The following is a 25,032-nucleotide window of genomic DNA, read 5'->3' as shown; positions in this document are numbered from 1 at the left end:
AATCGTTACGAGCACCCGATTATGCTCGCTCATCACTATTTGTTACTAGTACCGAGCACCCGAGCATGGTAGTGAATGCTGGTCACTATTCTTTATGAGTACCAAGCACCCGAGCATTGTAGTGCTTAATCATCACTAATTGTTACGAGCACCAAGCACCTGAGCATGGTAGTGCTCGCTCATCAATAATTGTCATGACTACCAAGCAGCCGAACATGGTAGTGCCTGTGCATCACTAATCGTTACATGTTCTGAGCACACAAGCACGGTAGTCTTCTCTCATCACTACTAGCGACACAAAATTAGTGACCTTGCTTAAAGAGGACGTGCAAGACCGGTACTGCATGGCTTCAGTGGGGACGACAACACATGACCGCTGCTGTCAATCATTGTGTTGTAGGTGGTATGGAAGGAGCTGCAGAAAGTCTTATTATTAGGCTACATTCACACGACTGTTCCGTTTTTGCAGTCCACAAAAAATTGTCCTGTTTTTCCACGGATGCATCTGTGTGACAATCGTTCAGTTGCGTATATGGTCCGTGTGACTTATGTCTTTTTTTGCGGACCGCAAAAAACCCCGGAAGGAGCGTTACATACTGTCCACGGTATCTGGCCAGATGTTCGTCCCCATGTAAAGTCTATAGGGAACAGAATCTGGCGCAAAGGGGTAGGAGCTAGCGCTACATACTCACCGATCACCGGGAAGGCTCACACTGCTCCGTCAGCAGCCCTTTGTTCTCCCCGAGCCGGACGCTCATTAGGCTCATACATATTCACATCTTCCCTCGCTCACTTGCGTCTGTGATGGATTGCATGAGTGACAGCTGTCTGACTGCAACCAATCACAGACGCCGGTGGGTCTATGTTGTATAGTAAAATAAATAATTAAAAAAAAAAAAACAGCTGCGGTCCTTCCCCAATTTTGATACCAGCTAAGATAAAGCCTCACAGCTGAGGGCTGGTATTCTCAGGCTGGGGAGACCCACGTTATTGGGAGCCCCCAGCCTAAAAATATCAGCCAGCAGCCGCCTGGAATTGCCGCATCCATTAGATGCGATAGTTCCGAGACTTTACCTGTCTCTTCCGACTGCCCTGGTGCGGTGGCAATTGGGGTAATATATGAGGTTGATACCAGCTGTGTAATGTCACCTGGCATCTATCAGATACCCGACATCACTAACCCAGTCAGTAATTAAAAAAAAAAATTTACGACAAATTTTTTATTTGAAAAAAACACTCCCCAACACATTCCCTCTTTCACCAATTTATTGGAAAGAAAAATCAAATCCGGGTCTGGCGTAATCCGATAAGGTAGTCCCACAACGATCCGTACTCACTGTCCCAGTCAATGAAGAACAGAACCATTGGCTGGGAGAGCAGTGCTCTGAGCTAACATCATGAGGTCAGCTCAGGTCACTGCAGGGCATGACCAGCGCTGACTTTATGAGGTTAGCTAGGTACATTACCTGGGTGATGAACGCCGCTACACTCCTGACGTCAGCGCTCGTCACTGACTTCCATTGTCCGCCGCGTTCACAAGTGAAGTATCGCAAGCGGCCTGTGACGTCACTGCTAGTCACAGTCTTGGACTGCCCGCGAGACTTGATGTGAGAACGCGTCATCATGGAACTGAGTGACGAGCGCTGACGTCAGGAGTGCAGCGGACTTCATCACAGCAAGTAATGAACTTAACTAACCTCCTGACGGCAGCGCTTGTCATCACCGCGGCTGCTTGCACTACTGTGGGCGTACATGCTGACACACTGCAGTGCGAGCAGTCGCTGGGCTGGTGCGGGAGTGGGACACAGACTGCAGGGGCACCTGACGGAGGTCACATGGAAGTGCTTCCGTGCTGCTTCCGGGGATTTAGCGGACCCATTGACTTGTATTGAGTCACGGTCCTTTATTACGGAACAGAGTAGGACATGTTCCATAATAACGGAACGGACATACGGCATCCGATGTGTTTTTTGCAGGAACTGATTCACATGGAAGTGCTTCTGTGTGCCATCCAATCCTACACAAAAGACATTGAAAAGATGGTCTTGTCAGTAGGCCCACAAAAAAACAGGACCTGAACAGGACAGACGGAATGGTCGTCTGAATGAGCCCTTATCAAAGTAGTGCTCTTTTTATTGTTTGTGATTTTTCTAATATACTTTGAGGCTGATCCATGAAACAGTTTCCATCAGAAATCTGGGCTAAATCTGATTGAAATATTGCACTTTTTTTTTTTACCTCAGCTCCTCCAGCTTTTGGAAAGGATGGGAGGGAAAGAGGTGTCGAGAAATTCATCATAAAAAGTGATGTAAATTAAGATAGCGCGGTCTCTGGCGTACGGAGGCTGAAACATGCGCCAAGTTTATTAAAAGGCAAACACTTCTAAAGGAATTTGTCGTATCTTACTCCTCTGCACACAATAGGCTAGCATCGATGAATCTGTCCCTTTGGGCTTTACATCCTCTCCTTTATCAGTATCTCTGCTGTCTTCCACTGGACGCAACCATTTTGGTTTTCACTAGAATGCTCTGTGATTGGCAATGCTGTGAAGTAGATTAGATATAAGCAAACGTTCCCATTCATTTACAGCAAGCAGGTACCATGGAGGGAGGAAATATTTGGAGTTGGAGAACTTTTTATTATATAATGATTAAGCTTTGGAGGACTTTGCACCGGCACAATGTTACTGCCAATTGGCAGTGGTGATAAGCAGCAGCGTAACTTGAACCTTGTATATCCCTATGGAAAATCTCCAACCGAGCCCCAACTATCACAGGTCTTTATTAGGAATGGTCTTTTGGGGGACCCTTAGGGGTACTTTGCACGCTGCGACATCGCTAGTATCGGCTAGAGATGCCGAGCGCGATAGTCCCCCCCCCCGTCGCACATGCGATATCTTGTGATAGCTGCCGTAGCGAACATTATCGATACGGCAGCTTCACACAAACTTACCTGCCCTGCGACGTCGCTCTGGCTGGCGATCCGCCTCCTTCCTAAGGGGGCGGGTCGTGCGGCGTCACAGCGACGTCACACGGCAGGCGGCCAATAGAAGCGGAGGGGTGGAGATGAGCGGGACGTAAACATCCCGCCCACCTCCTTCCTTCCGCATAGCCGGTGGAGGCAGGTAAGGAGATGTTCCTCGCTCCTGCGGTGTCACACACAGCGATGTGTGCTGCCGCAGGAACGAGGAGCAACATCGTATCTCCTATTGGTGCGACATTATGAAAATGACCGACACTACACAGATCACCGATTTTCAACACTTTTGCGATCGTTTATCGGCGCATCTAGGCTTTACACGTTGCAACGTCGTTACTGGCGCCGGATATGCGTCACTTTCGATTTGACCCTGACGATATCGCAGTAGTAATGTCGCAACGTGCAAAGTACCCCTTAAGGTTGAGGGCGTGGGTGTGATTGCAACCCCTGCACCTGCTGTAGGTGTAGCCTGCTAATAAGTGAAGAAGACGAGGATAAAGCCTCCCCTGCGAGTCTGGTATGAACCCTTCTCAGGGTAGAACTGCAACCAACGTGCTGGAACGTTACTATAAACTATTCCTTGTGACTAGTGATGATCGAGCACTGCCATGCTTGGATGCTCAGAAGATCTTCCTGAAAAATGCTCAGGTTCCCCATTGACTTCCATTATACTCGGTACTTGAGTCGTGCCCATCTGAGCGTATGACTGCTTGTTACGATTACCGAGCATGGTAGTGCTCACTTATCACTTTTCGTTACAAGTACCAAGCACCCGAACATGGTAGTGCTCACTCATCAATATTCATTACACATATCAAGCACCCAAACATGGTAGTGCTCGCTCATTACTATTGGTTACAAGTACTGAGCATAATAGTGCTCGCTCATCACTATTAGTTACGAGTACCGAGCATCCGAGCATGGTAGTGCTCACTCATCACTAATCACTACAAGTACCGAGCAGATAGTGCTCACTCATCATCACTACTTGTTACCAGTATTGAGCACCTGAGCATGGTAATGCTCACTCATCATTACTCGTTACAAATACCGATCACACCGGAACATGGTAGTGCTCACTCATCACTAATCGCTACGAGTACAGAGCACCCGAACATGGTAGTGCTCGCTCATCATCACTACTTGTTACAAGCACCCGAGCATCACCCGAGCATGGTAGTGTTCGCTTATCCCTACTCGCTAGGAGTACTGACCACACAAGTATGGTAGTGCTCGCTTGTGACACATCCAGTTTGGGAGATGCAGACAATGGCTGACTCAGTGGTGGGGATTCTGTAGTATACACTTTTATGGTAATAGTCATCATTTCCAATGTACGACATCTCATCAGATTTCATTCATCTGAACAAAAACTTGTGAAAGGTGGAACCTTGCCTCACAGTGTAGCATCATGGTGGGCCCTGGGGCATTTCAGGCCGTAAAGGTCCCTTTGCCACATTTGAAGACACAATATTACCCATGGTACATGGTCGGTGCCTTGGGTTTGATTTAAGTGCCTAGAAAACAAAGCTGAAAATATATTTTGTTAAGCTCTGGAATGCAGACTATTGTCCCCTGTTATCAGCCATTCCACGGCATAAACTAACAAAGTCCAGAACCCTATCTGATCATAATAAATAGCGCTATATTTCAGATCTCCAGTGCCGAGGGGTTAGCCAGCTGTCTGAGACCACGTCCACCTCCAAAATAGGTGGAATTGTGCATTATGACAAGCTATTGGACTGCAAGGGGCCCATATAGTGTTCTTGCACAGTGGCCCTCTTCGGTCAATGTCCTCCCCTGGCGTAGTGGCCCTTTAAATCTTCTGCATTTACGCATTCTGGCTTTGGATATATAAAATGCTCAGTCAGGGCTTCCAAGCAGCTGATGCACACCCAGGTTAGTGGATTGTGCAGGGCAGGCAGATTTCCAGCCATCACAGGATTTCTGTTTACACACGTGCTGACAGCCATGGGCTTTAGATCGGGCTGTTTTGCTGTATTATATCACCTTATTCAACCCCTGAAAGCAATATACGGTATATACCGCAGACTTCTACGTATATCAACACCCCTAATACAGCCCGCATTCTGCTGCTAGTCAAGAGAGCAGAAAATAGTGCCTTGAAGGGTTAATTTGAAAATGGGTTGTCCACTTTTCTTGACTTTTGTTTTACGTGGTACATGTACTTGTGGCTAAAAATCATCTTTGCAATTGGTTTTCATTAAAAATTTGCACAGTGTGCATTCTATATGGGCGGCACAGTGGCTCAGTGGTTAGCACTGCAGTCTTGCAGCGCTGGGGTCCTGGGTTCAAATCCCACCAAGGACACTATCTACAAGGAGTTTGTTCTCCCCGTGTTTGCGTGGGTTTCCTCCGGGTTCTCCGGTTTCCTCCCACACTCCAAAGACATACAGAAAGGGACTCTAGACTGTGAGCCCCAATGGGGACAGTGTTGCCAATATATGTAAAGTGCTATGGAATTAATAGCGCTATATAAAAGAATAAAATTATTATTATTATTATTCTATATCCTCGGTGTTGATGCAAATTACCAGAGAAGGGTTTGGTAATATTCAACCAAGGGTGTACATTGGAAGATTTCTAGTTGGAAGTTTACAGAATTATGATTGCAGCTCTGGAGTGTAATAGTTTATAAAGCAGGTTTATATATCAGTGATTTCACATGTCCATTTTCAGAACGATTTGTCATTCATAGTCAGTCTGTGATGGATGGTATTGGAAAACCATACGACAAATCACAGATCGATCGTTGCTGTGATCTTTGGTATGGTCTCTGGATCTCTGTTGATGACATGAATGACTTTTCAACCTCAATATCTGAAAAAAATCGAAAAACCCCTGTATGAACACTCACTACTAGTGATGAGTGAGCACTTCCATGCTCGGGTGCTCAGTACTCAAAATGAGCAGCTTGAACTCTCAGATGGGGGCGACTCAAATACCTAGTATAATGGAAGTGTCACGATGTGACTACAGGATGGCGAGGGCCAGGGGGCTCCTAAACTGTTCTTCATGCTAGGGGACCATAGGCTATCCCTGAAGGTGGAGAAGCCGGAGTCCTGTGCCTTACTCTTATGTGTTACCCCCACATGGAAGAAAAGGGCAGGAGTGTGATGGAAACACAGATTAAGACGGACAGAGGATATCCAAAAGAGTAAGAGGGCTCCTATACTGTCCCTCACATTAGGGGACACTAGTGTATCCCTAACCTCAGGGTTACCCCTAATGATAGAGGTGCCTGAGTCTCATGCCTGGCTAATCTCCTGACCAGATCTAATCTGATACCCCCAAGGGAAGGAAGGGGCAAGAGTATGATGGAAACAAAGATAAAGACAGGCAGGGAAAAACCAAAACTCTGACACACTGCAAACTCACATGAATAAATAGTAAGAGACTAAGCAGAAAATCAAGAGCAGGAAGGCAGCAACAAAGAGACAACAAGGGTTAACACCACAACCGCTCACAGCAATAATTCACAACAACCACCAGTAAGTCTGGATCACACCACCTAATCAGACCAGCATAGGTATTAATGGAATAGTCCAGCCAGCATATACAAGAGAAGAGTGAACATGACTGACTCCCTCACAGCATGTGATCAAAGAGACTATAAAGCAGCATAGCAGAGATGAAATCTTGCTAGCCCGACTTAGGGGTACTTTGCACGCTGTGACATCGCAGGCCGATGCTGCGATGCCGAGCGCGATAGTACCCGCCCCCGTGGCAGCAGCGATTTCCTTGTGATAGCTGCCGTACCGAACATTATCGCTACGGCAGCTTCACATGGACTCACCTGTCCTGCGACCGTCGCTCTGGCCGGCGACCCGCCTCCTTGTTAAGGGGGCGGGTCGTGCGGCGTCATAGCGACATCACACGCCAGGCGGCCAATCGGAGCGGAGAGGCGGAGATGAGTGGGATGTAAACATCCTGCCCATCTCCTTCCTTCCGCATATCCTACGGAAGCGATGCCGAGCGCGATAGTACCCGCCCCCGTCGCAGCAGCGATTTCCTTGTGATAGCTGCCGTAGCGAACATTATCGCTATGGCAGCTTCACATGGACTCACCTGTCCTGCGACCGTCGCTCTGGCCGGCGACCCGCCTCCTTGTTAAGGGGGCGGGTCGTGCGGTGTCATAGCGACATCACACGCCAGGCGGCCAATCGGAGCGGAGGGGCGGAGATGAGTGGGATGTAAACATCCTGCCCATCTCCTTCCTTCCGCATATCCTACGGAAGCCGCAGTGACGCCGGTATGAGATGTTCCTCGCTCCTGCGACTTCACACACAGCGATGTGTGCTGCCGCAGGAGCGAGGAACAACATCGGACTGTCGCGTCAGCGTAATCATGGATTACGCCGACACTGCACTGATGATACGATTACGACGCTTTTGCGCTCGTTAATCGTATCATCGAACCTTTACACACTACGATGTTGCATGCGATGCCGGAAGTGCGTCATTTTCAATTTGACCCCACCGACATCGCACCTGCGATGTCGTAGTGTGCAAAGCCCGCCTAAGGGGTGCTTTACACGCTGCAACATCGCTGGCATCAGCTAGCCATGTCGCGTGCGATATCGTGCCACCGACGGGGGCGGGTGCTATGTGGTGATTGCTGCCGTAGCGAACATTATCGCTACGGCAGCGTCACACACACACACATACCTGTGCAGCTACATCGCTGCGACCGGCGAACCGCCTCCCTTCTAAGGGGGCGGTTCGTTCAGCGTCACAGCAGCGTCACTGAACCGCCGCCCAATAGAAAAGGAGGGGAGGAGATGAGCGGCCGGAACATGCCGCCCACCTCCTTCCTTCCTCCTTTTCCGGTGGGCGCAGGTAAGGAGAAGTTCCTCGTTCCTGCGGTGTCACACATAGCGATGTGTGCTGCCACAGGAACAACGAACAACATTGTTACTGCAGCAGCAACGATAATTGGGAAGAGGGGGTGATGTCACCGATGAGCGATTTTGAACGTTTTTGCGACGCCTCAAAATTGTTCATAGGTGTCACACGCAACGACATCGCTAAAGCGGCCGGATGTGCATCACAAATTCCGTGACCCCAACGAGATGGCTTTAGCGATATTGTAGCGTGTAAAGCCCCCCTAAGTCTGTGGCTTGACGCCCGCATCTTCCTGCGCTGATCACAGACATCAGAGAAGTTAGAAGGAAAAGTGCCAGATTCTGTAGTTTCCACAGATTCTGACACCGCCATAATAGTTGGCGATGCCTGCAAAAATCTCCTTGTGATAGGAAGTCAATGGGGAACTCTTCTGGAAGATCTTCCAGAAAAGTTTCCCATTGAATTCCATTATATTTGGGTACTTGAGTGACGCCCACCCAAGCGTACGGCCTACCCGTTTCAAGTACCGAGCACCAGAGTATGGTAGGACTCGCTCATCACTACTCCAGTTACACAGATGATTTATGGGCCTGATTTTCCATTGATCGCTGAGGATCACACATTTATTACCCATTGTCTACATAGGTGATGTAGGATGTTTATGGGACAACCCGTTTGGATAGTTTCCTAGTATATTTTGCATAATTCTGCTTGATTGAATACGTGGGATCTGCTGTAAACCTCGCACTGGTAATCTATCTAGATGGAGGATTGCACTTCAGCCGACAGCTTTGTAGGGATCAGCAAAGACAGGACAGAGCGAAAGGCACAAAGCGGTCGCTCAGTGACAGGGCATTTCTAATTCGAGCAGTCACAATGCTTTCTGTGTGAGTAGCATTTATATTACTGGCATATAGATTAGGTGAGCCCACCCAAGAGAATTCACCGCCGGTAACATTTCCATTATTGTCCACAATCACAAACCCGGCCATCGACATCAATCTCCTTCAGTGCTGGAAGAAAGTCTAGAAGTCGTGCTGAAATCAATTATATTCGGGGGTGGGGGCTGCATGCAGTCACTGATCAGTATGGTTGCAGGTTTATAGCGGCACAGCATATTTTCTCATTTTGCCCTCAACTGATATAACCATGAATATATAATAGACAATAAATTTGTACCTGTAGATGTCCTGGTGTATTGGTCCATTATAGTATCGGAACATATGCTCTGCCACTAGAGGGAGCTGCAACAGTAAAGCCCCCATACACATTAGACTTGAGTTGTCCCACTACTACTACTACTAGTTTATTTTAATCAATAGATCTTGGAATAATAATAATTTCCACAATTGGATGTGTTTAAAAAAAATGTTCATGTGCTGAGATAATCTTATATATGTGCCCCAGCTATGTACTGTGTAATGGCTGTGTCTGACCGTACAGGAACTTGGTCTGATCATACCTCATCTTCTCGGCCGGGGAAGACACAAAAGAGTAAACAGACACGACAGCACGGGATCATAGCTGTTGTTTTCTGAGAGGTAAAAAATGTCCCTGTCTGTTCTGTAAGATAAAACATTTCCCTGTCTGTTCTGTGAGGTTAAACATATCCCTGTCTGTTCTGTGAGGTAAAACATTTCCCTGTCTGTTCTGTGAGGTTAAACATATCCCTGTCTGTTCTGTGAGGTAAAACATTTCCCTGTCTGTTCTGTGAGGTAAAATATTTCCCTGTCTGTTCTGTGAGGTAAAATATTTCCTTGTTTGTCCTGTGAGGTTAAACATATTCCGGTCTGTTTTTAAAAAAGCTTTGACTACAAAGAAAGAGTTATTTGCGATCCCATGCTGTAATGTTAGTATACTTCTTTACTTCCTCCCCTACCCAGGAGCTGTGGTATGATCAGACCATAATCCTGTACGGTCAGACACGGTCATTACACAGTAGATATTGATTAGACTATCTCAGCACAGGAACATTTTTTTTAAACACATCCAATTGGGGAACTTATTATTATTATTATTATTCCAAGATCTATTGATTAAATTAACTTTTTTTCGTAGGACAACCCCTTTAAACCCAATGTATATGGGGACCTGGGACAGAGGATTGTCAGGGGAGGTAAGGATCCAGGATGTCTGACTTTAGTCGGCCGATCCTGTTGTTTTCCCTGAGATAAGCTGCCGCCAGAGATGTTTGTCAGCTGCTAGAAAATATAGACGTGCTTGGCCAAGTGTAAGGGAGTGTCGGCCATGACAGGTGCTGATCGAACGATCGAGCAAACCATTGTTGGGCCGACAGCCATCTTATGTATAAAAGGGGCTTTAGATCAATGGGGCTTGATAAACCCTCTATTCTGTAGGGCAGATATCACCATCCTTTGGCACTCCATCTGTTTTGATACTACAACTCCCAGGACTCCTTGTCAGGCAAGCATCTGAAAAGACGAAGGTTATTGACCCCCAGTATAGGAAACCATGCCAGGAAATAAGAGAGCTTTTTTTTCTACTGGTCCTGATTGGGAGAAAAAAATTGTCAGTTTTGCCAATTTTAGGGGGTTAGTCCAACATTTTATCCCATATTACAATAAGGTTTGGGGTGATAGGGCGACTTTGGCCCCAACCCACACTACATCACATGGGGTGGCCTTGTGAACCGCAATTTGTCATGGCTGTCTGCAACTCATCCCAACTCAACCAATCTGTAGACCTTCCGCATGTACGCCACATCAGGCACCATGTAAAGGGCACAGCAAACAACATCACCTTTTTCCACTTACAGGACCCTCGCGGGAGTGATATGTGGAAATGGGTAACTGCAGTGGCACTTTTTAGGTTTTGTGTGAGGCCATACTTTATAGAATAGGTGAATTATCGTCAGTAAAATCACAGAAGTAGTTGATAAGAAATTGCGCGCTCCCTGTATAGCACTGTCACATTGCTCACATACAGCTCCGATTGTCACCGCTGTCTTTGTTTTCTGCACGGTTACCTCTGCCTCCATCCTCTCGTACTCTGGACGTATAAGCTTTGACGGCTGTCACCATTAATTCTCCAAACTGTCGATTAACGAGAGGTTATGGATGGGAAGCTTTCCCCGTAGTAGTCTGACCTAGTAAATAGAGTTCCAAAATAGATAAATTATGGAGTGGACTAAAATGTTGAGTTGTTAGCGCCATGTATCATTACTAATTGAAATACACATCATAGATAAAATTTGCTTCAGGTCGTTAGGGATTTGGTTTGTTTCCTACTAATATCTGGGAAGGTAGAGAGTATTTTTATCCACTTTTCGGCAATTTTTATAGCACTTCTCTCTTTGGAGTGTCGCCCTGATTGTCCAAGAGGAGATGTCCATTTTACACTGTTTTTCGTTATCATCCACAAGTGAACATAACCATCCATTGAAGATCTTTGGTGCTCTGCCTGTCTATATTACATATATGACCTGTGCTGACGGTTATGACTAAATCGCAGTGGATAGAAGGACCTGTGGGCATGACCGGCTTCCTTAGTGATCGTGACGGCTTGTTTGGTGGGCATGGCGATGTTTCCTTCTGTCCACTATACTCATGCTTCGCCCACCTCCCCCATTTGGGGGTCTTACCATCAGACCGCCGCTTCTATTATAATCAACTCGATGCCGACGTGGACGTAGAAGAATAATGTATCTTCTTGGTATGAGCAATGTCGGTGAAAGCCCCGCCCCTTTCTGGTCACATGGGCGTGACGTCAGCAGAGGTCCCTCTGGCCACTGGGATTTAGACGTTACACTGTGATAACATCTTGCGTATCTTGCAACCTGCTGATGAGTACATCACATTTTGATATGACGCCATTCCCCAAGCTCTTCAGAAAATCCCTCATAGCCATACACGTGTTTGTACATCTTGGTCAAGCGAGGAGGTGTTTTTAAGAAGTCACCTCTCACAGCAGTTAATCTCCTGTGGGAAGAAAGGATTGGACATGTTGGAATCCAACATGCCCCATCTTCTTTCCACCGACATCTGCCATTGGGGAGATAATTGGGACATCCCCAGTTCCACTGGTGGGTTTCAGAGGACTTTATTACAATATTTCTAAGCAAAATATTCAAAGCTATACTCAGGGGAGTCAAAGTAGTATAAAGTATGGGTAGAGGGGCATAACGTCTGCCAAAATACTCTAGTGGTAGTTTATCTGTGAGAAAATGCATTGTGCATTTTAAGTCTAACAGAAAGATCCTTCTTTATCCTCCATTATTGGGAGAGAGTTGGTACCTTCCTACGATTGCTAGATACCTGGCCACTCTGAACAGAATCATTGGGCTTGGCCGGCATTAATCTAATCTGTAAGTCCACCTTTTTTGTAAGGCCACCTTCAGCAGCTTTCTTTCCTACGTAAGAGCCCACTTGTACCTCAATGGGCAGAGGGGAGTAATCCATATCCAAACACCTGAGATGGCGTTTTATCGTGAAGAACAAGGGATTGGATATATGGAAACCCAATCCTTCTTCCTCGACATTTGCTATTGAGTGAGGGCGTTGGACATCCACATGCAAACTAGATGGATGGTCCTTCCTGACAAAATTCTTGACAGCTGCTATCAGGTGAGAGTTAGGCCATCACCATACGCATTAGACGGTTGGCTTGTTACGCCCATAAAACAACAGCAGACATGTTCTCTAATTTAGCCTATCCACACCTCTTAGACTATAATCTACTGGAGCAATTTTTTATTACAATTTCTTACATGCTTTTTTTCCATGTTCATTCCCATTAACTTGCTGACTTAGGCCCTGTGCGCACTGGAAAATGGAATTTTCTCAAGAAAATTCCGCAGGTATTGAAAGATTACCGCACCCGTGGTAAAAAAACGCGGCAAACCGCACCCGAAAACCGCATGCGGTTTGCCACGGTTTTACCGCGGTATTGTTCGCGGTATTGCCGCGGTTTTGCCGCGTGCGGGTTGGTACATGTGCTTTATTGCATTCAATGCAATAAAGCACATTGAAAAAAAAAAAAAAGTAATTTCATTCTGAGATAGATAGAGAAATAGACAGAAGAATAGATAGAAGAATAGATAGATAGACAGACAGAGGGATAGATAGAAGGATAGATAGAGGGATACATAGATAGAGGACAGATCGCTGCATTTCTCACGGTCGGCAGTGAGTTGACATTACCGGCCGGGGGAAATGCCCTGGAGTTACCTCTGCTGTCTCGCTGCGAGGCTGCATTCAGCAGTGTCTGTGTCAGTCGCGGCTGGATGCAAGCATCGCAGGACGCCGGAGCTGTGGATTACGTCGGAGCTTTGTTTCGGGAGGGGTTAATAAAAGGGTGAACGAGGCTTATTTGTGTTTTATTTAAAATAAAGGATTTTTCGGTGTGTGTTTTTTCACTTTACTTACGGGTTGATCATGTCAGCTGTCACATAGACGCTGCCATGATCAAGCCTGGAGTTAATGGCGGTGATCCGCCACCATTAACTCCTTACATTACCTTGATTGCCACCGCATCACGGCAACAAGAAGAGCCGGGGACACTCCGGTACTGCCGCATAATGCATGCAACAGTCCCGGGGCAGCTGCGGCTGATATTCTCGTCTGCGGGAGGTGGGAGGGAGGCGGGGGACATTAACCCTGCCCCTCTCCCTCCCCAGCCTGAGAATACCGGGCCGCCGCTGTGTGCTTACCTCGGCTGGACGTAAAAATACAGCGGAGCCCACGTGTTTTTTTTCTATTTTTCCGTTTGCTTTCTATGTGTGTTCTATATGTCTGTGTCTGTGTTCTATGTCTGTGATGTTTGTGTGTGTCTGTGATATGTGTGTGTTTACTCTCTGCTCCGCTTCCTCTTCCTGTCATAATGACATCACTTTCCTGCAAAACAGCAGGCAAGCGATGCACATTACCGCAGGTAAACCGCGAAATACCGCAGGTAATAATGCAGGAAAACGCAGTGAACCGCACAGAATTTGCTGCCTGCGTTATTCCCTGCGGGATTTCACGATTACATTGGAGTCAATGGAGTGAAATCCTGCAGCGACGTGCGGAAAAGAATTGACATGCACTTGTTTTTGCTGCGGGAATCCCACAGCAAAACATGCAGCTGTCAAATTCCGCCTAGTGCGCAAAGGATTTTTTTTTTCCCATAGGTTTTGCTGGTGAAACACTGCAGAGATGTTATGAACATTTTCTGCAGCGAAACATGCAGCAAAACCGCAGAAAATCCGGTAAGAGCGCACAGGGCCTTATTAAAGAAAATCCTCAGTCAGGTTTAGCACAGATGGAAAAGTAATATTCAAAGGTTTAATGCAAAGATAATGAATATTCATATCCTTAAAGCCCTAGATCAATATTGCTATCTTGGGAGATTACATCAGAATCTTACATTTTATTTCCTCTTCTGTCTCCTCAGGATCTAATGGATGCCCGTGATTCACAGTAGACGTGTCACTACATCTTCAATTTATCGTTTTCCTGGGAACTCCCCATAAAGTTTGTGGAGGACACTCCTTACACTGTCGACTGTTTGTATCACATTATTGTAGCCTTCAACTGCTCGTAAAATTGGGAGAGTGGATTGTATAAATAGCCAAGATGCCAATCCTCAAGCAGCTGGTTGCCAACCCAAATGCATCAAAGAGACGCTCGAGGGCGGACCTCACTGCAGAAATGATAAGTGCACCCCTTGGGGACTTCCGTCATACCATGCACATAGGACGATCCGGAGATGCTTTTGGAGACACGTCATTCCTGAGCAGAGATGAGCAGCCAGAACCTGAAGAATCAACCTCCAAACCAAGCCTACTATCCCGAACCTTCCGAAGCAGCAAACGTTCTCTTTCGGTAACTAGAAGCGATCGAAGAGACATGCTGGGATCATTAAGAGACTCAGCCCTTTTTGTTAAGAATGCTGTCTCATTGCCACAACTGACGGAAAAAGATTCAGAAAAGGGTTCATCCAGCAAAAAGATGCCCAAGAGCCTCTCATCCAGTCCTGTGAAGAAGATGCCCGATGAGCCACAACACATAAATGGGGCATCTGCACGAAGTTCAATGCCCAGCCCAGCACCCCTGTCAGACACTAGCTTGGCAGAGAAAGAATTTGGAGAGTTAACAGACCTTCCAGACACAGCCCCAAAAAGTAGCTATGGCATGAAACATGCCGAGTCCATTATGTCGTTCCATATTGACCTGGGTCCTTCCATGTTAGGCGATATACTAAGTGTAATGGACAAAAGTCAGTGGGAGCAAGACCTTGACCGCAGTCTTGATGAGCTAGATGGAAATAGGACACCCTATAACCAAAATTCTGTACCATCCAGGCAGACTGCATCTTCTTCTTCCACCATTCCACCCATTCAAGCCCAAGATCATGGAAATCTTTCTACCTCTAGCAGAAACCACAAGAGTCAGCCCACAAAAGAGTCTCACTCAACTTCCAGAGCATCTTCAGGCCTTCCAGACGAGAAATTGAAGCGAGGGAGGGACTTTTCTTTCATGGATGAGGAAGATGAGGATGAAATAAGGGTGTAGGAAGGACATACTACCTACTTAATAAGCTGAGATGTAAACCATGCACAGAGCAGACCTGCTCGCCCCGTTTTGATTTGAGCTTGGTACCAAAGGATTATTCTGGCAATAACCCTTTCACCAATCGGCTCTATATAGCCATCCATGGAACCAGGAATGGAGTTTGTATGCTATATGAGGCAATTTATAGCAATAGGCACTCCAATAAGTATTCCAGACCAAGGTTATCCATGATCCAAAGTAACCGAGGGTAGACCGCCATGGATCTGACGATGGAGTTGTTGCTCTCAAACAAGGAACCATTATGACAAATGCTGCAAGTCATCTTTTGATGTACACAGAGGAATCAGAAGTATCACTACAAAGCCCTGATATTGGCTATGTTGTTCATAGTTTCCACATACTCATCAGCTCAACTTTACTGGTTTTGTACCTCCTCTGCTTTGTTGCCTTTAGAAGGAACCTAAAACCTGCTAGTTAGGCGTTTACTGGTCCCATTACTGAGACTAGACCAAGACTTGAGGTCTTGGACATCTGTCATAACTGTAAAATAAATTCCTGGATAAATTTTCCAAATGAACTGATTTCCAGTCATTAAACTGACCCAGACTTGTGGTTGGTGATCGATGGTGCCTGACAATCAGATGACGATGGTTTCCAGCAGTGCAAATATTGGATTAAAGGGAGGCTACTCCAAACGAGTAAGAGGCACCAACCAAAATGCTAGAACTTTATTGATACGATAATATTTTTGCCAATGATTAACCATTACTTTGCCAGTTAAACGTACAGTTTGGAACATCTTTATCAGCAGAGATTACTTTTTTTTTCCTGTGGGAATTCTTACTAATCTTTAGAGGAACTCTTATATCCCTAAAAACTTCTTGTGTATGAGAAGGTATTTTTTTGTATTGTTATTATTTATGGTGCTTGGAGTAAAATAAAACAACACTATGCATTCTCCTGCGCATTTTATCACCGGTTTGCTGACACATTAGGGCTATGTTCACACATTTTGCTGCTTTTTTAACCTTCTCTCTTGGCAGTAAAGAAGATGCTTCCAAAAACCAGGTGGTCCTCATTTATAGTCCAAAATCCAGTTGACAAGTTCTCTTAAACCATCTTGTGACATTGGAGAAAGTAGTATTGGCGTGGAATTGGGAATCTGGACCCCAATCATTCAAAGATGCATAATCGGCTATTTAGGACCCCACTGAATAAATCTCAGCCTCCTGAACCCCATTTTCAAGAGACCAAGGGAGCAAGAATTTTGTACCGCCCAATAGGTTTAGTTACGTTTGCCTTTAAATCTAATTGCAGGGTGTTCAAGTATCTGCGGTTCAAAGAGTGTGTCTCTTAATAAGATGTGAGCTAATGTCATGTTGATATAATTATGTCTTGGTCGTTTCTGGTAAGTGCTGGTCTAAGCAAGACCCATTTAGTCATAAGTGTCCATCATAACGTCAGGTAAAGAATTGATTTTATATTGCATTTCAAATTCTTCAACACTTCTTTCACTCACCCTCCTGTTCAATCCGGCAGTGGGCATGGAAAAAGAGGCAAGTTGGACGGTATGGTTGTCCGCCGTTCTTTCACAAGGAGTTTTTTACAAGCATCGCCAACTGTCATGGCGGCGTCAGAATCCTTGGAGACTGCAGATTCTGGCACTCTGCCTGCTAATTTTTCTGATGTCTGTGATCAGCGCAGGGGGACCCAAGCGTCGACCCAGAGACTTGTGGTTGATAGGCAGGCTAGAAATAGTTAATCTCTGCTGGGCTGCTTGTTAGTCTCCTTTGATCACATGCTGTGGAGGAGCCAGTCACATTCACTCCCCTCTTATAAAGGCTGGCTGGACTATTGCATTTATGCTAGCTATAGCTAGTCTACTGTATACTGGTCTCGTGAGGTGTTATGATCCAGACTTTATTGCTGTGAGTGTTGTATTTTTGTTGCTGTCTTCCTGCTCTTGCTTTTCTCCTTAGTCTCCTACTGTTTGTTCCTGTGAGTTTGCAATGTGTCTCAGTTTTGGTTTTCCCCTGTCTGTCTTTATTTGTGTTTCCATCATATTTCTGCCCCTTCCTTCCCTTGAGAGTACATCTGGTCAGGAGAATAGCAAGGCACGGACTCAGGCATCTCCATCATTAGGGGTAACCCTGAGGTTAGGGATAGACTAGCGTCCTCTAATCTGAGGAACAGTATAGGATCCCCCTTTCTATCCTGCAGTCACATTATGACACATTTGTATTCTATTTATTAATACCCACTCATGATACTCTCAGGGCGTCATTTGGTTACCTTTGTAATGTGTCCCCAGCTCTCAATAGCCGATGAGGTGTAGATTATATTTGGAGTCCATTTTTGGATCATCATGTTCAAAAATAGTGTGGTTTCATAAATTAATACAAGCAGTTACCTAATTTTAGATTTTGCCATGCCCCTGCTTCTGACATAGGTGATCACAGACCTAAGCAGTTATCGTGATCAGCTTTGCAAATGTAGAGCGCCACATTTACCATGAGTATCATAGGCCCTCGCGTATGTTCAGGTTTTCTGGTTCCAATGACTGAGCGTTAGTGATGGGTGAGCGTTCTTGCCACTGCTCGTTACTCGATTGAGCATCGGGGTGCTCCAACGAAACTCAAGTACCAAGTATAATGGAAGTCAATGGGAAACTCGAGCATTGTCAAACTCCTGTGCTCGAGGCTCGATCGAGTAACGAGCTGTGACGAGTACTGTCGCCCATCAAAACAAAGCGTCATAAGAACATACAATTATCATATCCATTACTGTCAATGAAAATATCAAACTGATTTATCAATAGGAAGTCATTGGATATTTACTATTAATGTAATCTGCAAAGACATATTGGCATAGAATAGAAACTCCCGAGAGAGGCCTTGTTCCTTTCTACATGTAAATTGATTTCCTGACATGTTTTACCACAGGGTTGCCACATTTCCTGGAAACAACCGATGGTCCATTCACATGCTGTTTTTTTTTTCATTTGTCATAACTTCTTTAAATAAATTTTACATCTATATTTACTTTTACAAACATATTGCTGATGTGACAGTAAGTGAACAGATAAAAAAAGAACGTCTATGTTAAATCCCATGAAGCGTCCCTGTGTTCGACTCTTAAGGTGGCTTTACACACTGCAACATCGCAAACGACATCGCTGTAACGTCACCGGTTTTATGACGTAATAGCGACCTCCCCAGCGACATTGCAGTGTGTGAAACACATCAGCGACCTGGCCCCTGCTGTGAAGTTGCTGATCGCTACAAATCATTCAGGACCATTCTTTGGTCCTTTGTTTCCCGCTGTGCAGCATGATCGCTAGAAAGTTTTAGTGTGAAAAGTGGACTTAAATGTGCAGGCAGCAGGAGCCGGCTTCTGCGGACACTGGTAACCACAGTAAACATCGGGTAACCAAGAAGCCCTGTCCTTGGTTACCCGATATTTACCTTCGTTACCAGCCTCCGCCGCTCTCACTGTCAGTGCCTTCCTTGCACGTGTAGCAGAGTACACATCGGGTAATTAACCCGATGTGTGCTGTAACTAGGAGAGCAGGTAGCCAGCGCTAAGCGGTGTGCGCGGCTCCCTGCTCTCTGCACGTGTAGCTACAGCACACATCGGGTAATTAACCCGATGTGTACTGTAGCTAGGAGAGCAGGGAGCCAGCGCTAAGCTGTGTGTGCTGCTCCCTGCTCTCTGCACGTGTAGCTGCGTGCGCTGGTAACCAAGGTAAATATCGGGTTGGTTAACCGATATTTACCTTAGTTACCAAGCGCAGCATCGCTTCAGTGCGTCGCTGCTGGCTGGGGGCTGGTCACTGGTTGCTGGTGACAGCTCACCAGCAACCCGTGTAGCGATGCTCCAGCGATCCCTGCCAGGTCAGGTTGCTGGTGGGATCGCTGGAGCGTCTGACTGTGTGACCTCTCACCAGCGACCTCCTAGCAACTTACCAGCGATCCCTATCAGGTTGGGATCGCTGAAAGTCTCAGTGTGTAAAGGGGCCTTAAGCCAATTTAGCCTTGAGGCCAGGTTTTTAGTAATCAGACACTATTTGTCAGTTACCTGACGACCCAAGATAACGTTACCTATAGTCTGGTAATTCTCACACAATCTACAAAAATAAATCAATCGTGTTAAAGTATTGGGAACAACCATTTCACATTTGGAAATCTACCATCAGCCATTTTTAGATGACCGTGCCCTACCAGATGGGGCGTCTTATAAACGTTTATGTCTATTTTGATCCCCGGCAGCAAACCCATCATATATGTTGAAAATACTAGGGTCTTTTTGTATATATATATATATATATATATATATATATATATATATATATATATATATTTTTATATATATATATATATATATATATATATATATATATATAAATTGTATTTATACAGTATATGATGAAAGTGAGTACACTCGTCACATTTTTGTAAATATCTTATTGTATCTTTTCATGGGACAATACTAAAGATTTGAGCCTTTGCTAGAATGTAAAGTAGTCAGTATTCAGCTTGTATAACAGTGTAAAAAAATCAGTTGTTGCTCCACATACAGATTGCCTACACCCTGAAACTGAGCTACAGCACGGTGGCCAAGACCATACAGAGGTTTAACAAGAGAGGTTACACTCAGAACAGGCCTCGCCATGGTCAACCACAGAGGTGGAGTGCATGTGCTCAGAGTCATCTACAGAGGTTGTCTTTTCAAAGTATGAGTGCTGCCAGCATTGCTGCAGAGGTTACAGGGGTGAGGAGTCCGCCTGTCAGTGCTCAGACCATATGCTGCACACTTCATCAAATTTGTCTGCATGGCTGTCATCCCAGAAGGAAGCCTCTTCTAAAGCTGATGCACAGGAAAACCCACAAACAGTTTGCTGAAGACAAGCAGCCCATGTCCTGTGAGCTGATGAGACAAAGATGAACATTAATTTAAATGGTTTTTATTAATAAAAACATTTAGTTCAGATGCTGTCAAGCATGTCTGGCAGCAACCAGGTGAGGAGCACAAAGACAAGTGTGTCCTGCCTACAGTCAGGCAAGGTGGTGGGAATGTCGTGGTTTGGGGCTGCATGAGTGCCCCTGGCTGTGGGGGGTGCTACAGTTCATTGAGGGAACCATGCATGCCAACATGTACTGTGACATACTGAAGCAGAGTATTATTTCCTCCTTTCAGAAGCTGGGCTGCAGTTCAGTATTCCAACATGATAACAACCCCAAACACACCTCCAAGATGACCACTGCCTTGCTAAAGCTACTGAGGGTAAAGGTACTGGACAGGCCAACAAACTATTGACCATCTGTGGGCCTCAAAAGGAAGGTGGAGGAGCACAAGGTCTCTAATATCCACCAGCTCCATGATTTGGTCATGGAGGATGAAAGAGGATCCAGTGACTCCTGTGAAGCTCTAGCAAACTCCATGACCAAGAGAGTTAAGGCAGTGCTTGAAAATAATGACAGTCCAACAAAACCTTGACACTTCGGGCACAATTTGGCCATTTTCAGTTAGGGGTGTACTCACTTTTGTTGCCAGAGGTTTAGATATTAATGGCTGTGTGCTGAGTTATTTAGAGGGCACCAAATTTACACTGTTACAAGCTATATACTGACTACTTTACATTGTATCAAAGTGTCATATCTTCAGTGTTGTTCCATAAAAAGATATAAGAAAATATTTACAAAAATGACAGGGGTGTACTCACTTATCTGATATACTGTAAATATACTCTTTTTAGGTTATATTTTCCAACATTTTGGCCAGGAAAAAAATATAGGGCTGAAGTGGTCTACTACAGCACTAAATCATCTCTGGTTGTCCCATACACTTTGAATGTCGAATGCTCTACTTAGGCTACTTCACTGAAAAAGATGTTTCTTGACCCCCTTTTCTTATAAACTTCAGAATTTCCAGTGCTTGATCCTGCAGCGGTTATACCTATGCTAAGAGATGTCAAAAGGTAGGATGGATGGTTTTCTTGGCACAAGGATTTTCCCACCAATTTTTAAAATACAGAGGCTGTGGAGCAATTCACGCAACTGGCTTCAAATCTCTGTTAGGGCTTAAGCAAACCACCATAAAAACTGGAATCTGACGGAATCTGTCCGTTAAAAAAAAAAAAATCAGCATGCCGCAGCATAGCATATGATTTTTACTGATACATTACAATTCTGAAGCAGAAGAAACTGTAAATGATTACTGCTACTGTAAAAAAAATTGTCTCGGACCTGTAGCTTAGCAAGGTGATATCCTGTTTTGACCTGGCAACCCCTTAAAGTCCCTCATACACAACCGATGGCCATCAGCCAAATGACAGTGCTTTTACTCCTTCATACTAAAAAATGTTCGGCTCCGCCAAACAGATCCTGTGTACTATACGAGAGAGGCGCTACCAGACTCTGGCAGCGTCTTATCTTCCTGAAGAACAAAAGTGTGAGGAGTTGGCCACGGACTAAAGACTATTGGACAAATGGACGTAAAGCAGACCTTTTATAGCATGGATTATCGGTTATGTTGATCTTATTGTTGCATTTATTAGATTGCTTGCTCATCAGTTTAAGGTACACAATTTGAAGAGGGAAGGGGTTGTAACAGTGTGTCATCCTAGTTGGCCTCCATGGATTCTAATGTAATCACGACTGCAGTAGGATTCATTGTCCTGAATCTGGTGGGGGGTTGTGATTCTTTTGTTGCTCTCTGCAGGGGGGCTTCTTTAACACACAATTCTGCAGACAGGGCTGGAGACTGGGCTTCTGGACAGTAGGCTGATCCCAGGAGAGGTGCAACAATAAGCCACACCTGTGGTTAGGGAGTTGTTGCTGTGAGGTCGAGGGGCAATGATCTATTGCTGCGGACAAGTCCTGGTGCCCATGAATGGACTATAGAGATTGGAGCTGGATACATGTACTATGGTCTTGATATCCGGCGTCTGGATTTGAGGAATTATCCTAAGGATTATTGTTGCTGGCTGGAGCTGGATACACGTGCTACGGTCGTGATATCCAGTGTCTGGAGTAGCATAGGGACTATTGTTGCCGGCTACAGCTGGATACACACACTACCACATTACTGTCATGATATCCATTGTCTGGAGGAGCATAAGGACAATTTTGCTGGCTGGAGCTGGATACACGAGCTACGGTCATGATATCTTTCATCTGGCAGAGGATAAGGGCTGTTGCTGCTGTCTGGAGCTGCATACAAGTGCTACGGACGTGTGACCCATCATTTGGAGGAGCATAGGCTGTGACTACAGAATACCGGAGGGAGACACAAAACCTGTGGGCCAACCAAAAGTTGGGAGACAGTGGATATTTCCTGGCACTGGAACTACGGGTCCCAGTTTGAGATTTTGTAGACTGGGGACATTCATTTAGGCCATCTACCCAGAGCTGCTGTAAGACCGGACAGAAGAAATAAAAATAATTGCATTGTTTGCTTGCCTTAAGGCCCCGTTACACGCAACGACGTATCTAACGATATATCGCCGGGGTCACAGATTCCGTGACGCACATCCGGCATCGTTAGCGACGTCGTTGCGTGTGACACCAACAAGCGGCCGTTAATGATGGAAAATACTCACCAAATCTCCATCGTTGACACGACGTTCATTTTCAAAAAATCGTTGGTTGCTAAGGACGCAGGTTGTTCGTCGTTCCCGTGGCAGCACACATCGCTATGTGTGACACCTTGGGAACGACGAACTACAGCGTACCTGTGTACTCAACGAGCACCGAGGTGGGAGTGACGGAGATGCGGCTGCTCTCCGCTCCTCCGCTTCTATTGGCGGCCCGCTCTGTGACATCGCTGTGACGCCGAACGAACCTCCCCCTTTCAGGGGAGGTTGTTCACCGCCCACAGCGACGTCGTTAGGGAGGGCTGTACGTGTGACACGGACAAGCGAGATTGTGCGCCACGGGCAGCGATTTGCCCGTGACGCACAAACTACGGGGGCTGGTGCCATCGCTAGCGATGTCTCTCCGTGTAAAGCCCCCATTAGAGATTAATACAACCCACAACCGAAGATCCTCCCAAAAGGATTAGACGTTGGAATTCCACTGTGCCAATCCTTCTCATCCATGCCAATTCCACCAATCTTTATGGGTTCGGCTGACCTTAACGTACAGGGACCCTTTAGGGTTTCCATTTAATCGAAGGAACAGGCAAGGAGACATTATTTGGGAATTTAAGGCTTAGTTCAGGATAAGAAAAATATGTCTGCTTTTTACTAGAAACAGTACCATGCCTCGCATTGAAGTGTCTGGTATTACAACCGCTGGGAACATCACAAGCAAGAATACTCTACAGTATTTGGGTCATGCAATGTTGTCATCTGATGGTCGTCCCAACAGCCAGACTAAAATTATAACATGTGATTCCTATGGCACAAAAGTAATTTGCTGGAAAATCCTTTTTAAACATCCCTTTTAGTGCATAAATGAAGGAATCTCATTGTGCTGCTATTACAATGTGATGGATCAACATGGAAATTCACTCTTGCTGGGTTTGGTACAAAGTGTCCTCACAAAATATAGAGGGACAGATGTGAGAACGGCTCCTGTCACATGCCAGCCCGAAGCGGCCACTTTATTTCACATATACAACTAGGCCTTTGTCTGCCTCCAGGGTCATGTGATGGAGGAGGGGGTGAACCGCAGCCTGGGATCTCCGTCAAAATCAGCCAAACGTTAGAGATAAAGGATTTTATCATCGCATACTGCAGAGAACTATATCTAAATGTTATGTAATAGTCACAAGTCTAAGCATAAACCCGAATGTAGGACAATAATCTCCATTTCACATACATCCTGACAATTTACTTTCAAGCATGGGGACTTTAGGACAGGAACAGCACTAAGAATTTCAGGGCCCCATACTGGCAAACATTTTTTGGCCCCCTTGAGACTCTGCCCAGTTTCCACCCCAGCTCCACCTCCACCCCTCAAACTTTCCACAGTCCCGCCGCCACTCTTGGAAAAACTTATTTTTTTTTTTATATATATATATATATATATATATATATATAGTGCTGGCCAAAAGTATTGGCACCCCTGCAATTCTGTCAGATAATACTCAGTTTCTTCTTGAAAATGATTGCAATCACAAATTCTTTGGTATTATTATCTTCATTTCATTTGTCTTCAATGAAAAAAAAATTGTCCTAAGGCCAAATTGGATATAATTCCACACCAAACATAAAAAAGGGGGTGGACAAAAGTATTGGCACTGTTTGAGAAATCTTGTGATGCTTCTCTAATTTGTGTAATTAACAGCACCTGTAACTTACCTGTGGCACCTAACAGGTGTTGGCAATAACTAAATCACACTTGCAGCCAGTTGACATGGATTAAAGTTGACTCAACCTTTGTCCTGTGTCCTTGTGTGTACCACATTGAGCGTGGAGAATGGAGAAAAGAAAGAAGACCAAAGAACTGTCTGAGGACTTGAGAATCCAAATTGTGAGGAAGCATGAGCAATCTCAAGGCTACAAGTCCATCTCCAAAGACCTGAAAGTTCTGTGTCTACGGTGTGCAGTGTCATCAAGAAGTTTAAAGCCCATGGCACTGTGGCTAACCTCCCTAGATGTGGAAGGAAAAGAAATATTGACGAGAGATTTCAACGCAAGATTGTGCGGATGGTGGATAAAGAACCTCGACTAA

General features: G+C 45.5%; 1 protein-coding gene across 2 annotated transcripts in view; it reads left to right on the top strand.

Moving 5' to 3' along the window:
- CDC42EP4 (CDC42 effector protein 4) overlaps positions 1-16,312 on the top strand; it is a 44,125-nt gene extending 27,813 nt beyond the window's left edge. For both annotated transcript variants that reach the window (XM_075347897.1, XM_075347898.1), the window contains exon 2: positions 14,235-16,312. In XM_075347897.1, coding sequence (XP_075204012.1) covers positions 14,417-15,355 — 939 coding nt within the window. In that variant the 5' untranslated portion in view covers positions 14,235-14,416 and the 3' untranslated portion in view covers positions 15,356-16,312. The remainder of the gene's footprint in view (positions 1-14,234) is intronic.
- The last annotated feature ends 8,720 nt before the right edge of the window (positions 16,313-25,032 follow it).

The sequence above is a fragment of the Anomaloglossus baeobatrachus genome, chromosome 5, assembly GCF_048569485.1.
Source record: "Anomaloglossus baeobatrachus isolate aAnoBae1 chromosome 5, aAnoBae1.hap1, whole genome shotgun sequence".
NCBI classification, from domain to species: domain Eukaryota; kingdom Metazoa; phylum Chordata; class Amphibia; order Anura; family Aromobatidae; genus Anomaloglossus; species Anomaloglossus baeobatrachus.
This window is presented reverse-complemented; position numbering and strand designations above follow the sequence as displayed.